General features: G+C 49.2%; 2 protein-coding genes across 16 annotated transcripts in view; one reads left to right on the plus strand and one right to left on the minus strand.

The window, feature by feature from the left end:
- Positions 1-17,558, minus strand: part of Thtpa (thiamine triphosphatase) — a 48,413-nt gene that overhangs the window by 2,165 nt on the left and 28,690 nt on the right. For 6 of the 15 annotated variants that reach the window (XM_026777684.1, XM_026777680.1, XM_026777682.1 and 3 more), the window contains one exon: positions 511-1,062. In XM_026777684.1, the coding sequence (XP_026633485.1) occupies positions 511-1,057 (547 nt within the window). In that variant the 5' untranslated portion in view covers positions 1,058-1,062. Of the gene's footprint in view, positions 1-510; positions 1,063-1,168; positions 1,734-17,558 lie in introns of those variants that run through there. The other 9 variants (XM_026777683.1, XM_013354912.2, XM_013354911.2 and 6 more) reach the window with 9 other exon arrangements.
- The window catches only part of Zfhx2 (zinc finger homeobox 2), a 33,536-nt gene continuing 20,506 nt past the window's right edge, over positions 4,529-17,558 (plus strand). Inside the window, exon 1 of the mRNA XM_005370457.3 lies at positions 4,529-4,965. The gene's annotated coding sequence lies outside the window, so the exon portion shown is untranslated. The remainder of the gene's footprint in view (positions 4,966-17,558) is intronic.

Genomic DNA, 17,558 nt, shown 5'->3' on the forward strand with positions numbered 1-17,558 from the left:
CAGAGCTAAGCATGGAAACAGAAAAATCTGCCAAGTACCCCCCACCAGCCCCACACAAATAAAATGTTCTTGTCTTTATTCCAAGCCAAAAGCACAGTCCAGAGGGTGTGGCTACCTCCACCTGCAATCCCAGCACTGGGGTGGATCACAGTGTAGCCTTACCTGGGCTACACTGAGGACTGAAGAAAAAGCCAAGGGGATAATGAGGACGTAGGAAGTTCAAAGAGAAAACAGAAGTTTATGGGAAGGCCTGATCCACAGAACTAGAGGAATTAAATGAGGTGATCGCGAGGATAAAGACTGGAGACAAGAATTAAATCCAAATTAGCTACTATAGAATAGAAAGCCATTTTACAGATGTGAAAACAAACTGGACCTTTGAGAAAGTCGCCACAAAAAAGTTCCCTTATAAAAATGATACTCTATGGCTCGGCGGCAGGGGCGGGGGGAGTGGTCTCCAGTGAGGTTAAATAGAAGCAGGGGCGGCCTCAGAGAGCCTGTCTCCCTCACCAAGCAGGGTGCTGAAGCTGAAGATCTTCTCTAGGGCAGCTGGTACTTCTCCCTTCTCCCGTACCATGACCTCTATCTCACCCACAGCATAGCCGAAGTCTGTCGAGTCCAAGTCCACTCTGAGCTTCGGCTCCTCTTCACTGGCTCCAGACAAGGCCAGCATCCAGGAACTTCGCGTAGTCACGAAACTAGCTACTTCCTGCAGCTTCAGGGAACCCAAGACAGCAGCCACACCTGCAGTCCCAAGCTCCTCAGCCCCAAGCAGTTCAAACAGCTGGGCCACAATGGCCGATTCCGATGTGAGCTCGACATACTCGTTGTGGGATCCTGAGATACCTGCTACTCCAGGGCATTTGAGCTCCCATCCACTACCTTCTCGTTGTCGCAGCCAGTGATCAGACCGCATAAGGCTTAGCTCAGAAGTATCATAGTAGGTGTCTTGGAAGGTGACCCGGTGCTCCAGGGTGCCCCCCAACTCCTGCAGCCTTTCTTCCGTGTCAGGCCCTGGAGTAAACTTTCGCTCCACTTCAATCAAGCTCTGGGCCATGTTACCTGCAACACAGGTTGGCAAAGAATTCACTGCATGCTCAAGGGTACGATTAGTCAGCAGAGACCGCCCCCCACCCTTTAGTCCTGGATGAATTTAAGAGGCACGCACATACACTGTCTCAGAGCTCTGCCTCAGGGACACAGGGTTCTACTTCGAGATTTCAGCGTGCTGCAATGATAACAGGTCTCCAGTTAAATCCTAGTGTTGATAATGTCTTCAACCCAAAGGCTAGCTAGAAAGCAGGCCCTGATGCTGATGACCTTTCCACATCTCTCTACACCTTGCCACTCAGGTCAGTGGTTCAGTGCTCGGAGTGTCCTGTCATTCTTCGCACAGCACCGACCAGCTGAACCTCAGAACACTCTTCAAGACCCCAGGGTCTCCCTCTCCTGGGACCCGGAAATGGGGGAAGGGAACCCACGCTACACCCGCGAGGAATGCCGGGAGCAGTCTCCGGCTCTGGACCTTGGCCCTGGCTCTTTACGCGCGGGTCCGGACCTAGCACCAGCGGCCATATTAGACCGGTGTAGCGGTGCCGATGACAAGATAACCCCGAGAGGTCTGTTAGGTTACGTGCGACCCAACCCGGTAGGCAAGAGGAGCGAGACCATCCTCTCGCCCGCTGCTCATCCTGGATCCTTCCTGGAGCCGGGGCATGGGCCAAGATCTCGAGCCTCAGCGTGAGCCTGGCATCCTGGGCCTGATGCATGATGGGAGTTGTAGTTCCAAGGGGCCACCTCACCTTTCATGCCCACCCGTCGCTATGGTGATAAGAAACGTGCAATTATCGTTAACCAGCGGGGCTCTACCTGAAGCTTAACAGGAGGAGATTGGGGGTTGGCTAACGTGAAGAGGAGAATGCAAAGAGCTTAGGCTCCAGACCTCAACCCCTCCCAACGTAGACTGTGGGTGGGCCCCATGAGACACAGCCACTCAGGTATTGCAGTTTATGGCTGCCCACTAAGGGCTGGTCAGTGGTAATGATCTGGCGCGTGAGTGGAGTAATTCAGTTTAGCCACCTGGAATGTTTTTATGATTTTATTTTATTTTATTATTTTATTTGACACAAGGCTCTCATGTGGCCCAAACTAGCCTGGAACTCCTGATCCCCCTTAGAGCGAGTGCTGGGTCATGTGTGTGAGCCACCATGCCCTACCTCTATCCTGGAATTTTAGAAGGGATCTAATACAAAATGGTACGAATGATTAGGATAAAGGCGAGTGGGAAACTTTCTATCAGCGAAGGAAGTGATATTTTGAATATGAATTAGATATGTGATGGAGAAGCTGGAGCGATGGGTCAGTACTTAAGTACACTTGCTGTTCTTAATAGAGGGCTGCAATTACCGTCCCAGCACTTATATGGCGGATCACAGCCCCTGTAACACAGTTAGAGAGGGATCTGACGCCCTCTTCTGGACTCCTCTGGTACTACAGACAAAACGCTGAAATTTTTTAAAAAATATTTCTTATGGTTTATTTAACTTTATTTTATGTGCATTGGTATGAAGGTGTCAGATCACCTGGAACTGGATCTTCAGACAGTTGTGAGCTGCCACGTGGGTGCTGGGAATTGAACCCGGGTCCTCTGGAAGAGCAGTCAGTGCTCTTAACTGCTGAGCCATCTCTCCAGCGCACACTGAATTTTTTTTTAAAATTAATTCTAGAAGAGGAGGAGAAGAAGGAGAAGGAGAAGGAGAAGGAGAAGGAGAAGAAGAAGAAGAAGAAGAAGAAGAAGAAGAAGAAGAAGAAGAAGAAGAAGAAGAAGAAGAAGAAGAAGAAGAAGAAGAAGAAGAGAATGTAATAGGATTTTGATTGTTGGAGACCTGGGTAGAACTAACTGCCTGAATAAAAGGACCAAAAGCTAGCTACAGCACCCAGTCAGTATCAAAGCAGACAATGGCTTGAAGTACAGTTGAGTGGCAGCCTGAAAAAAAGCCATGAGTGAGTGCCAGGCTAAGCTGTCCATTTCCAGCAGTCTTGAGCACACATATCTGTACAGGCACACATCTGTAATGCCAGCATCTAGGACGGCTGAGGCAAAAGGATCACAGCTTGAGGTGAGTCTGAGCTACAGACTGATTTCCAGGCCATGCTGGGCTAAGGGCAAGACCTTGTCTGGAAAAGACAAACACAAAAACAAAAATAAACACAGACATGGGAATTACTCTCTGTTTGCTCTCTGAACCTGAGACGGGTCCTTAACCTTACCCGGATCCTGTGGTGTATTTGTAGACCTTAACTTTGTCTCTGCCTCTGAGCGAAGACACTGCTACCTTCTCGACTTGCTTCTGTGATAAGTGTCAAGTGCGACACCTGCTTCCTTATGTCTCTATAACAACCGGGGAGGAATTACGGGAAGGTCCCTGGTTTACAAGCATGGCATTTTGAACATGGGATTGTGTTACACAAACTGCTACTTCTGGTCTACTGGATTGGATCTTATAGAATACAAAAGATATCAGTGCTTTCTGGGTCAACAAAACTGAAAAGTAAAGAACTGAGTGGGAAGGAAACACTCCCAGACCCCAACTCTTCTCATTAGCTTGAAGCTCATCTGTTGTTTACTGGACTCCAGCAAAACTCAAGGTCGACTCTGCTTCACTTGGTAGACCATTGCCCTTGGACAAGCCACTCCACCTCCCCAAGTCTGCTTTTTCAGTGTTCTGCCTCACAATTAAAAGAGGATTGAAGATTCATTAACAAACTCAACTATTACATGGTAGAAACTCAAGATAATGGTTTCTTTCCCACCCTCAATTTCAGGAGTTTCTGCAATTGTTGCCCTTTAAGAAAAATATGCCCTATCAGCTAGTTTAGGCTCTGGAATCAGAAGACTGACGTTTGCATAATGGTACTATTGTTTTTTGGCCATGCATTCTTGAACTGGTAAGACTTGGTTTCCGCTACTATAAAATGAACTCCTGTATACTGTGTTTTAGAATCTTAGAAACTGATGAGCTGACAAGCTGAAGAGAAGGAACCAGAGCCTCCCCTCTCCCTACCCAATCGGGGGAGCGCAACTGAGTTGAGAAGACAGCCGCCCTGGGAGATGTCAAAGTAATTGTTATGAAAGAGAAGGTTCTAGTAGTCAAAAGGGAAACGACACAGCTAGAAAGGGCTAGAAAGAGATGAAACAATGATGGATCTCCGACGGTTCTGGGCAGCTTACAGAAAACAGCTTGCTCTAACAGTGATTTAAAACAACACACTTAAGGCTTGTGTAAGCAGGATAAAAGAGGAGGGGACGAGTGTTTAAAGGAACGTGCCCTTTCTGCAGGAATAGGGTAGACCCAGCGCCTGAGTCAAGGCGGAAGTAGGGTGGCAAGGTTGTCCGGCCCCGCCCCGAAGATCCTGGCCCCTGCTCAGGTCTTTGCCTCCTGGGACGGGGCTGACTTGGCGCTAGCCGTCTATAGAGGGCGGAGGCCTGTAGACTACAGCTCCCGGCATGCACTGCGGCGGGCGGGTCGCTGCACCTGCTCAGTGGGGCTGCCCTGGGCGCCTGGGTATTGATTATTCCATTGTGTGGGACGCCTCGGCTCCAGCCAGTGAATGAGGCGGAGGAGTGAGGGCTAGAAGGAGGAGGGCGAGGAGGAGGAGGAGACAGGGAGCAAGCCAGTGCCCAGGGTGAATCAATGGAAACCCACTCACGAAGCCGGGAAAACACTTCAGCCGCAGCCAAATAGCATTGATTATTTTCTTTCACTTCCCTCACCGCCGTGAATTTATTTATTTTTCCATCTCCGTCCCCGACGCCCCGGAGCGAGCGCTGAAGGGAGGGAGGAGGAGGGGCAAAAAGGAATCAACACAGCGGAGAAGTCCCTTCCAAGAGCCGCCCCCTCCCCTCCCCGCCTCGCGCTGCTTGGCGGCCGCGGTTCGACTCCCGTCCCTGCTTCCAGCTGAGGTGTAAGTGCATCGATTTCCGATGCTGCTGGGTTGGGTTTTTTTTTTTCCTTTTCCTTTTTTTTTTTTTTTCTTCCTCTGCCTCTCACTCTCCTTCCCTTCCATGCTCTTCCGAATCTCGAGATCGAGAAGAGAGGAGGCGCTGGGAGACTGCTACTGGAGGGGACGGAGAGGGACGGGAAGGGGCTGGGGGAGGGGACGCGGACGGACAGACAGCCGGGACGAAGAGGACAGGAGTGTGGGGGAGAAAGGGCATGCGAGCCGGATTGGGGAGAGAGGTAGGGGTGGGGAAATAGAGAAGAGAAAGATATGGGCCAGCGGGACAGACAGAGGGTAGCGAGAGCCTAGACGTACCGCGCCGAGGTGTACCAGGAGCGGGGTTCCTGGAGGGAATGGGAGGTTGGGTGAGTGCAAGGGCTCTGAGCTATAGCCGGGAGGGGCCTGCGGCGCAGAGGAGCTCAGCTGGCTGCGGGATGGGGGGAGAAACCCGGGCAGGAAGGCTGATGGATGGGCTAGCGCGCCGGGGTGCTGGGTGGAAGGGGGAGTGGATACCTTTAATGTTCATTTTTGCCTGAAGTAGGTGAGGGGAGCCCCATTCACAGTGAAGCGTGCCTGCCCTGTTTCTCCTGCTACCCCGACTCGCCATCCGCTCTCCTATACCCCTCATCATTTTTTGAGCTCTGGACCACGCTTCTCACTGTGCCTGCGTCCCCACTGATCTGTGGTTGTGCCATTTTTCACTTGGCTCCCCACCCCATCTAGATTCAGTTCCGTGTGTCCACTGTCTTGACTGTGACACTTCTCATCCGAGTGATCCTTACCACATACCCCTGTCCCTATGTGTCACGCCTAGACTGACTGACTGGTCGGACATCCACGGCTCTCCTTCAGGGTCTGTCTGCACAAGGGTGGCCTTTCCAGCTACTCTGGAGTTTGCTTATCAGCCATGATTGTGGTAGTCTACGGTCGGGGTCCTGAAAAGTAGGGGATGGAGGGAATGTGTCTACCCCTGATGACTCCAGTGCCCTTTCAGCGTGGGCATGACAGCTTCCTGCTCGCCTTCAGCAGGGAAGCCTTGGAACTTCTGGCATTGTTGATCACCTCGTTTGCCATGTGCCTTTGGGTCTCCAGTGTGTCCTCTGCCTTTCCAGCACAAGCCTCCTCCTTGCTGACTTCATTTCCTCCCTTCCCCCACTCTACCATTGTATATATATTTTTATCCCCCAGTTTACCTCACCCTGTTGTCATATCCTTTTATCTGATGAACTAACTCCCTTGCATAGTCTCCATCTTTGTTCCCTGTTCTCCTTAGTCTGCCAAAGTTGGGTTTTGTTTGTTTGTTTGTTGTTTTTTATCCCTTATCCTGTCACCCAGCATTTTAACCCTAGCAGCAGCAGATGCCACGAGCAAAGGGCTGATTGAGAGATGGGAGTTATGTTTTGTGAAGGAACATAAAAAGGCCAAGAAATCAATTTAATGGGCTTCCAGGGGCGTGTAACTCCTTCATCAATCAGTTCCATTATGTCAGCTAACTGTCAACTTTAATTTTGTAAGGGGATGTTCTCTAGCTCCACCCCACCTGACTGCCCCGTCCTTCAGTTCCTTCTAGAGATCAGCGGCCTTTTCCTCACGTTTTAGTTCATTTTCCCCATGGGAACCTGCTATTATTCTCTTTGGACTTAGCAACATTCTTTATGAGGCAGGTTTGATTATTCTCAGAAAACCTACCTTATGCAAGTGCCGTGTTCTTTCAGTCTAAAGGGTGGTAAACGTGGATAGGGGACTTGCAGAGTTTATCGTGGGTTTAAACCCATCATTATTTTTCCAGACTCCAGCTGCTTAAAAGGATAAAAAGATGAGGTAGACATGGGCAGCTGATGGACGCGGGAGAACACAGGGGTTAAAGAAATGCATGGCCAGAGGAAATGAAGAAATCTATACGGGATGAGGAGGAAAACGGAGGAACTGGGAAGCGATTAATGAAAAACTGAGATGATTAGATAAATAAATGAGTGGATAGCTGTACAGGAGGAAAGAGAAAGACGAGAGAGTGTTCCTGAGGAGGGGTCAACAAAAGCAGTATGAAACGGGTCTAGTGGTAGAGTGGGGGGAGGGAGGAATTGAGGAGTAAGATGAGGTGGAACAGTATGGTACAAAGAAGGTAAAGGGGTGGCGAAGGCAGGCGTGCTGGAGCAGATCAGAGCCGCGCAGAGCCCTGGAAAGGGAGAAGAGGAAAGAGTGGGGCATCAGAGACAAATGCCTCCAGTGCGCAAGACCAAGGCAAAGAGGGAGCCCTGCAGGGGGTGAGCAATTTGGAAAAAATGGCTCCGCAGCCTACCACTGGGCCCTGAAAGAGAGATGCTTGTGAGGAAAAAAATTACAGAGATGAAGAGAGACAGAGAATCTCGCCAGCATCCATTCCGTCATTCCGTCAGCCCCATCAGTCACTCTGTATTTTATTGCCAAGCCAGGAGAACACAGCAAAGAAATGAAAGAGTAGAATTCCCATTTACTTCAATTGACAGGAACTTGAATCTTCCCACCCCCCTGAGAACCAAAGACTTCAAGCCTCTGATGTCATAAATTGCTGGGTTGCCTTGGCAACCTGACAGGGTCCCTCCTCCATGATGTCAGAGGCAGCTGGTGTTGCCATATTGAGACCCATATAGGGACAACTTGCCCCTCTGCATCATATGTGGCACTAGGGTCTGGATAGAATCATGTCTATAGGACTCCTGTCTGTAGCAGTGACTTTGCTTCTCTCAAGCTCGCTATTCTTAGCTCAGGACAGTTGTCACAAACTACTTTGTGAGTGTCTGAGGCTTGCTAGATTCTGACAGAAAGAAGCAAGAGGAAGTGACCTCAAGAGGCAGTGGGCATTGAGGTTGAAATGGTAGGATAGAAAGGCAGGCAAAAAAGGAAGAGAACTAAAAGTACAGCCACAGAAGAGGAAAAAAGGCTTTGTGAACCGGAAGGAGAACTGCTGAAAGCATCACAGGGGACTGGTGTGGGGTTTCGAGGGAAAGCCAAAGCTGGGAATCCAGAGGAGCAGAGCGGAGTGTAAACGGAGGCCTGCATAGAATGTGGAGGGTTGACACAAGGTCTCACTCTGTAGCCCAGGCTGACCTGGAACTCAAGATTTTCCTGCTAGTCTCCTAGGTTCTAACATTTTGGGTCTGAGCCACCATACCTACCTCCAGTTTCTAATTGCTTTGTCACATTTCGCAGTATCTGTCACACAGATATTCATAAACACCTGTTGAACAAATGTTCAGAGTCTGAGAGTTGTCCTGACTCCCGTCCTACCTCCTAGGTCTAAGTCTACATACATAGCCAAGTCGGGAAATCAGAAACGGGGAAAGGCCAGCAGCCCGAAGAGGGTCGGTGTTCAGGGCTGAAGGCAGCCAAACTAACTCTCAAGGCGGACCTGGGAAGTCTATAAAGATAACGGGAATGAGCCATCCAGGGAGCCTAGGGAGGATACAGAGGACAAAGAGGCAGATTCCAGAAAAGGCCCGGGGTGTTTTTCAAAGAGCAGGCAAATATGAAGTAGCATCTTCACCCCATTCCCTGTCATGAGGCTAAAACTGAATCAGCCATACTCAGATAGACGCACACACGATGACCACAAAAGTGCATAAATCAATACAGACCCACCTTAGACACCTGTTTTACAGGGGTTACAGGGACGTGAACATTGGCCAAGTGGGTCAGAAGAGAAGAGCTAGGCATGAACTGCTGCCCTGCAGGAAAATACCTTAACATCTGACTGCTGATCATTGGGAAAAATCATGAGATACAGAGCTCACTTTGAGTGTCAGAGTGAAGCTGCAGAAAGAAGCCTTCCAGGAGAAAGGGGCCTCAAACCAGGGCCTTAGGACCTGTCCTGTTCCTGCACGAAAGAGGCAGAAGACCCTGAATGAGATAAGGAAGCTGGCAGAAGAGACAAGGAAGAGAGTCTGGCTTATAATAAGCAAGCCCTGGCAGCAGAAGGGGTGGAGGTGGGGGGTGGCGGTGAAGGGGGAGGACAGTGGCAGCTATGTGTGCTGTCAGCAGCCGCCCCAGACTTGGGCAGCTCATATTTTGCAGCAGGTGACAAGCTGTCGACATGGCGGTCCTTTACCTCACTGTTAGAAACTCATTTCATTGATTTTTCCATCTTTCTTCTCAGACTCCTCACACTAAGCTCCGGGCATCCCACCACCCGCTTTCCCAGGGACCCTGTGCTCTCTGGGAAAGCCTCAGTGTCTCACTGTCTACCAATCCCTTTTCTGCCCACCCCGGGCTGGGAGGCAGGGGTGAAAGAGATCATGTCCAGACGGTGGATCTCCTCCTGTGTTACGCTTTACTGGTGGGATGGGGAAGTCTTCTTTCTTTTTTTAGCTTTTTCTTGAGACAAGGCTCTGCTGTCTAGTTGTAACTAGGCTGGCTCTTGCTACAAAACCAGGCTGGCCTTCACTGACAGGGATACTCCTACCGCAGCCTCCTGAGTCCTGGATTCTTTATCTTTTTTGGTGGGGGGGAGGGCTCATGTAGCCCTCAAACTCACTACATAGCAGTGGCTGACCTCACATTCCTGCCCTTTACTGCCTCTCCCTCCCAAATCCCAGGGTTACAAGCAAGCAACATTGGGCGCAGCTTCTTTCCTTTCCGTGTCCTGTGAAGGCAGCTCAGCACCCTTCAGCATACTGGAGTTTCCTCCCGTGTTTGAGCAGGAATACAGGATTGGTTCAGAACTAAAGATCAGGCCTTGGAATTCACAACAGAGCCATCTACTGAAATGGTGTATGCATGGGGACATGCACCGTGAGGAGACCATATTGCACATAGAGGGTCTGTAGCATGCAAGCGCCAAGCTGGTGGGGCTGCATGGCTGTGGGCTGTACATTTGTAGTGTAAGTGTGGACATTTCCCCAGTGCAGCCTCCAGTCTCAGCAAATGCCGCTCTCCCTCTCCCTCTCTGGGCTCGAGAGAGGTCAAGCGTTTGTTGCCAGTCATCTGGCTTCTTAATGAAGGACGGCAGAGGACTGGACTGCTTCCTCAGAGGAGAAACATGGAGTTAGTTCCTTCCCATACTCAAAAGTGTCATTCCTTGTTGGCTATTCAAGGCAAAGGCCCTCTGCCCCTTCCCTCCAGTCCTCTCTCCCAGTCTCCCCTCTTCTCCCCCAGGCCTCTTCCCTGCTTTATAGCTACCTCATCCCGTGTTTCCACCTCTGGCTTCTTCAGACTCTGCAGTTTCTACAAACCCAGAGATACATCCTGGTGCCTTAGGAACTAAAGTGTGCTGGAGAGTGGGGGGGGGGGAAAGTAGATAAGAAAAAGCAAGGGTATTGGACAGTCAGTCACAGTGGCCGCCAGGACGTGGGCCTGTATCTCAGCACTTGTGAGTGGAAGCAGGGCTGAGTTCAAGGTCACCAGCTACAGCAGGGAGTTTGAGGCCAGCCCGAGACTCTTTAAAAAATGCTGGGCAGCCTGGGCCCTAACAGTGGGATAGAGATGGAAGACGACGTGACTTTTAGATGAGAGGGGTCCCGCAATTTAAATGAAAAAGGAGGGAGGGTTGTGTGGACAGAAACAGAACCTCAGAGAGAGCGGATAGTCTGAACCCTTCCCTACCCATGCAAGCCAGACAGCCCAAGAGGAGGGAGAGGGCCTTAACTCAGCTCCAGGTCAGTCCTGAGTTCGAGCCATGCTGCTGATGACCCTTATGGGAGGAACTGAAGTGGGAAATTAACCAATATACTGAAGTCACTGATTTTTGTTTGTCTTTGCTGGTTTCCCTGGGAGATTTGGCCAGACAGGGCGGTGTGGGGGAGGAGAAGGACATCAGAGGTGAAGGGCAGGGGAAGGGTGCCAAAGAGGACAGAGAGAAGGCAATGGGAAGGACAGAGTACAGGCACCGTACGGAAGGCCATGAATGGAAGTAACGCAACCCAGAGCTGAAGGCAAAAGGAGACAGCAAGAGAAACGTAAGAAGCAAAGATAGAGGAGAAAGATGGACAGAGGAGAGAACAATGGGGCCCGAAGGAAGCCGGGGAAAGAGAGGTGGAATGTGGTGGTGAGCGGGAGGGAAGAGCATGGCCAGAGCTGCGAAAGCTGCAGCTGGTGGGGCCAGTGGGCGGGGCCTCACCTCCATCTCTAATGGCTGTGAAATGAGGTTAGCTCCATTAGAAGCGGCAAGAGTGTAACGAGATCACACTCATTAGGGCTGGGCCATCCAAGTAATTACCACCACCCCAAACACTGCGCCAGCCGCCGGCCGGCCACCAAGCACTTGCAGGCGCACACACACACACACACAGCGTACCACAGAAAGCGAGGGCCAACAGCCCTGTGAGCCCCGCACTTCAGGGCATGCCTGCCTGAGGTTAGCACATTCGCTAGCCCCCAAAGAGGTGCCCCAGTAGGCCTACACCTAGGCCGCCTACCCCACCTGCCACACACACAGCCAAAGAGCAATCATTTCCAACATTCCCCCATCAGGAAGTAAGGCATGTGCCCAGAGAGAGGTGGCTAATTTACCGATTGATCACACCCAAAGTGGTAGTTTTAAAGGGGACAGAACTCCATGGCACACCACTTGCCATTCTTTAGAGCATGTGAAAAGACCTGATCTGAGGCTTTAGGCCACACGGCTGGGGGTCCTTCAGACTAGAACCAGAATCCAATACCAGGTCTGTCCCCAAGTCTGGGTTGTTTTGTTTTGTTTTTAAGTAACATCATTCTGCTTGATGGAGTTCATGTGCTAATAAGGATACACATGTAGACTTTTCACTTGTTGAAAATTATCTTTTCTTGTGTGTATATGTAGGTCAGAGGTCAACTCTGCAGTCAGTTCTCCCCTTCCATCTTTATGTAGCTTCTTAGGATCGAACTCAGGCTGTCTAGCATGTACCATCTGATGAGTCATCTCTCCAACTTTGAATTTAAAGAGACATAAATAGACCTCATTCAGAGAGCCCTCCCCTAGCCCCAGCTTCCTGTACAGACAGAGTGACCACCCTGCACCTTCAGGCCCAAAGAGGAGCAACAGCACACGCACCAGGGCAGTGGAACAGTTCAAACAGGCCAGTGCCAGTGGTGGCGCCACCTTTGATCCCAGTGCTCCGGAGGCAGAGGCAGGCAGATCTCTGAGTTCAAGGCCAGCCTGGTCTGCAGAGTGAGTTCCAGGACAGCCAGTGCGGTTACACAGAGGAAAACCAACAAAAAAGGCCTCTTCAGACCGCATGCTAGCCAAGAGCAGAGGCCCTGTGGCCAGGCCACCCAAGCTCCAAGGACATCCCACTTTATATCATCATCATCAAAATAGCCTCACTGTGTAACTCTGACTAGCTTCAAACTCACAGTGATACACCTGCCTCTGCCTCCCTAGTGTTAGGATGACAAGGTTAAAGGTGTATGCAACCATGCTGGCTACTTCCTTTAAAAAGAAAATATGCATTTATTTGTATATAGGTATACATATAAAAAAATTTCTGTGTGAGTATATAAGCACACAAAACGGGTGCACACACACAAACACACTGAAATCATCTGCTCTCTCTCTCCACCGTCTGGGTCCCGAGGATTGAACTTGGGTCATGAGGTTTGGCATCAAGTGCCATTACCCACTGAGCCATCTTGCTGGCCCATGACTCTGCTTTCTAAAAGAGACTTTTAAAAACCATTGGCCTCTCAGTCTGTGTCTGTGTTTGTGGACTGGGACAAAGAGGTGTCTGTGCTGCTGTCTGTCAGACAGAAGTGGACAGTCAGGGTTGTGATGCCTGCCGGGGTGCCACATGGTCCCTGTCACCCAGCAGATGTTTAAAGATGTTGACTGTTGTGACTAGGAGTGTATCTCAGTGGCTGTGTGCCTGCCTAGCGTATACCAGACCCTATGCTAAAGATGTCAGCATTGTGATTACTATAGCTACAGATGGAGCATCCTCAATCAGAGAGAGACAGCACACCGCAGTCTAAACTTGAAAATCATGGTGTGTGTGTGTATATGTGTGTGTATATACATATATATATAATCTTTTAAACGTACAGTGTCACTTATGGGTTCTTGATATTACTGACAGAAGAATTTAAAAGCAAAGCTGGGTGTGTTGGCACACGCCTTTTAATCCCAGCCCTCAGGAGGCAGAGGCAGAGGCAGGCTGCACCTCCACGTATTCAAGGCCAGCCTGAGCTACCTGTGGAGTTCCAGGTCAACGAAAGCTTTGAGATTCTGCCTTTGGGGGAAAAATAAATAAATAAGCTGGGCAGTGTTGGAGCTTGCCTTTGATCCCAGCACACTGGAGGCAGAGGCAGGTGGATCTCTGTGAGTTCAAGGCCAGCCTGGTCTACAAAGTGAGTTCCAGAACAGCCAGGGCTGTTACACAGAGAAACCCTGTCTCGAAAAACAAACAAATAAACAAAAAACCCAAAAAGGAAAAGAAATCAAAATGGTCTTAAGAGAAAGCTTGAGGCCATTTAATTCAAATGTGAGAGAAAAATGAGAGATCAGGCGAGCTGGACATCTGGGCTAAGAAAAAGGGGGTGGGAAAGAAGAAGAGCAGCGTGCCTTTTGAGTATATAGACCAACTGTAGGTCTACAAGGCACTGTGGATGTTGGAGGACTTCAGAGAAAACACTGGGAAAGCCAGGAGTTAGAGCAAGCCCTCTTAGGATGTTGGCGGGTGTCTAAAGAAATAGAAAGGAAAAGTTAAACTTTTGAGCCAGAACTCAGGAATGCATTCAGGCTCAGCAGTGAACATCTGTAAGCAGCTGCATTAAAGGAGAGGCTTCTGGGACTTCTGGGAGTAAGGTAGCGCATAGAAGGGATAATTAGTTCTCCCGTTTCCTTAGCTCTCCTTCAGATGAATCCGCTTTCCTAATGGTTGGTATCCTGGTCAAGTGATTGACAGGCTTAAGTTGGATTTAAGGGAGAGGGCAAGAACAAGCAATGTTCTAATATTTAAGGCAAATCAGAATGCCTCGTCTCCACCCAAGGCCAGAGGAAGAGCCCAGATTCCATTCCTCTGAACAAGAAGGTGTGTGGTCTTTAACGAAGTTCTGCTGCCTCCACCCTTTCCTAAGGTAATGGGAGGTGGAGTCTGTCTTAGAGCCCTGCAAGCCTGCCAGTGCCTAACATCAGCCAGAGGGAAATTGGTTTCGTTTTGATTTTGTTTTGTTTTTAAAATTTTGGAAGTTTGTTTCATTTTTTGTTTTTCGAGATAGGGTCTCATAGCCCTGGCTGGTCTAAACCAGGCTATCGTTGAACTCATAGTGATCTGTATGCCTGTGTGCACGTGGGTGTGGATGTTTGTTCTGGAGCCCCTGGAGCTAGTTACAGAGGATTGGTGTGGCTGTGTGGTATGCTGGGACCCTCTGCAAGGACAGCAAGTGTTCTGAACCCCTTTGCCAGCTCCCCGGCCCCAGAAGAAAGAGGAAAGTTCTCCACAGCATCAGTACGCGTGTGTTATGCCTGCGATTCATACACACAGTGTGGGTAGAGGCGGTACTAGAATCCCTGCGATTCATACACACAATGTGGGTATAGGCTGTACTAGAATCACAGCGCTGCTCAAAAACTTACTTAAAGCATTTTGGACTTCCTCTTTCGGTTTCTTATTTGTTTGAGACAAAGCCTTAACAGTAGGCTAGACCCAAGCTCACTGTCCTGCTCAGTCTGGCCTCAACTCAGCAATCCTGCTGTCTCGGCCTCCTGAATGTTGGGACTATAAACATGGGCCACCAAGCCCAGGAGAGTGAGTTTGTGTCATTCAGTGCTGACTATTACCCAAGACCCCATGCATATAGGGCAAGCACCCCCCTATAGCATATACCCACCCCTACTTTGGATGTTCAGAATAGATACCCAAACTGTAGTAGTAGTTGTAATATGATCTACTTATTTATTCATTTATTTAGTAGTGGTTGGGATTGAACCAGGTCCTCATGCATGTCAGGTGAGTGTTTTACCACTGAGCTGCATCTTCCTAGAGCTGCCTTTTGTACATATTTTTTATTTATGCATTTATTTTTGGTGTTTTGAGCCAGGCTTCTATGTAACTGTGTAGCCAAGATTGGCCTGGAACTCCTGTTCCTTTTATTTCTGACTCCTGAGTGCTGGGATTACATGTACACACCATCATGCTTGGCACTTTTTATTTTGAGATAGGGCTCCACAGTTTTTGCCCAGACAGGCTCAAACTTATGATCTTCCTGCCTCAGTCTTCTGAGTATCTGGGATTACAGGCAAGGCTGTTGTAGTAGTATTTAAATGACATTATCACATCACATACATGTAGACAGAAGTTTCTGTCCTGCCCGGTCTTGCAGCTGTTCAGTCCCATAGAAACACATAGAGGCTTATATTAATTAAAAACTGGTCTCTTAGCTCAAGCTTATTAGTAAATAGTTCTTACAACTTAAATTAACCCATAATTCTTGTCTATGTTTTGCCACATGGCTTAGTTGCTTTTCTCAGTGTAGAATTCTCATCTTCCTCTGCGTCTGACAGACTGGTGACTGTTCTTGATAAAACCTTGTAATATTTTCCCCAGACACATATGTTAATTTATGGTTCATTTCTGAGATTGGGGGAGTGTTAATCTGAGTATTCCATTACTGTAACAAATCGCATCCTCACAAACTATGTTAGCCACATACAAACTCAGACCTTACAGTCTTCCAAACTCAAAGAATCTTTCAGAGATACCTCATGCCTGGATCAAGCATGGTGGTGAGTCTATATTTAAGGGCACCAGCCTCTGCCTCCTCACTTTTAAGTGCTCCTGCGAGAGGGTTCTTTCTGAGCAGGGTTCATGTTGCCTTCCAGGCTTGAGGCATGCGAAACATGTGGCCTTCTGAGTCGCTCCAGTGCACACACAGAGGGAGTCGAGAGAAGGCTCAGAAGCTATTGGTACTGCTGTTCTTCCAGAGTTCAGTTCCTAGTCCCTGCATTGGTACAGCTCTCAAAGGCCTCCATCTCCAGCCCCTGGGAGAAATGACACTTTTGCTCACCCAGCAACCTCACAAACAGACTTACACATAGACATAAATACATAGTCTTTAAAAAATGGTCATGCAAGCCGGGCAATGGTGGCGCACGCCTTTAATCCCAGCACTCGGGAGGCAGAGGCAGGCGGATCTCTGTGAGTTCGAGACCAGCCTGGTCTACAGAGCTAGTTCCAGGACAGGCTCCAAAACCGCAGAGAAACCCTGTCTCGAAAAACCAAAAAAAAAAAAAAAAAAAAAAAAATGGTCATGCAGACCTGTGCACCAGAGCGGCCCCATGCCCTGTCCTAGGACATCTAATACCCGGTTGGCATGCTCTTCTCCTGGATACTCACCCCTACTAGAGGTGAACACACCTCAGAAAACCTTGTCCCTGATAGTGTGTGTGGTGGCTTCAGCCCGCAGCTGCCCTTCCACCCTGTTCCCCCTTCCCACCTGCCTCCATCTTCCTCTAAGTCTTCCCCTTTTCTCCTCAGATCTCACTAGCTTCCCTCAAACCTGCCCTTAAGCTTCTTGCAAGGTATAAAAGAGCCTCCAAGTAGCCTTCCTCACACTAGGGACGGCCCACCATCCAGTCTGGAAGACATGCAGTATTTGCCTATGCAATCAACCTGCAGCTCACCTCCACACCTTGGCCTCAGTAGCCTTGCCTGCTTATTCCACTTTCCTCTGCACTCACTTCCCTCTCTCTTACACAAAGTAAGCACTTTTTAAATATTCATGAGGATGGGCAATCAGTGGGAAGGTGGGTAGAATCAAAATGGAAGCTGGGATAGTGCACTTTCATATCCCTTCTAAATTCAAAGTATGATCAGCAGAGAGGAATTATCATTTTAAATGTGGCGGAAGGAAGCTGGGCCTTGCCTGATTCAGGCCTGTGATTCAGGCTTGGGAGGAGCACAAGTTTTGGGCTTGCCTGGGCCACAGAGTGAATTCAAGGCCACCCAGAGCAACTTAGTCAGATCCTATCTCAGAAAATAGAGGGCCAGCAAATAGTACAGATCGGTGCATAAAGGCACCTGTTGCCAGATCTGTGGACCTACATTGGGTGCCTGCATCTACACACACGTACACACAGATACACAGAGACAGGCAGACACAGAGAGAGAGACACAGAGACAGACACACACAGAGACACAGAACAGACACACACCACACACAGAAACAGAGACAGACACACAGAGAGACACAGATACACACACACAGATACACACACATACACTGAGACACAGACATACACACACACAGAGTAAATAAAAAAAATTGAAATTTCAGGCACTGGAGAGATGGCTCAGTGGTTAAGAGCACTGACTGCTTTTCTAGAGGACCCGGGTTCAATTCTCAGCACCCACATGGCAGCTCACAACTGTCTGTAACTCCAGTTCCAGGGGCCCTGACACCCTCACACAGATATACATGCAGGTAAAACACCAATATACATAAAATAAATAATAAAGAAGCTGAGACAGAACATAAAGAATATATTTAAAAATTGAAATTTCCTTTTAAAAAATAATAAAATCAGCCGGGCGGTGGTGGCGCACGCCTTTAATCCCAGCACTCGGGAGGCAGAGGCAGGCGGATCTCTGTGAGTTCGAGACCAGCCTGGT

The sequence above is a fragment of the Microtus ochrogaster genome, unplaced genomic scaffold (assembly GCF_000317375.1).
Source record: "Microtus ochrogaster isolate Prairie Vole_2 unplaced genomic scaffold, MicOch1.0 UNK80, whole genome shotgun sequence".
Taxonomy (NCBI): domain Eukaryota; kingdom Metazoa; phylum Chordata; class Mammalia; order Rodentia; family Cricetidae; genus Microtus; species Microtus ochrogaster.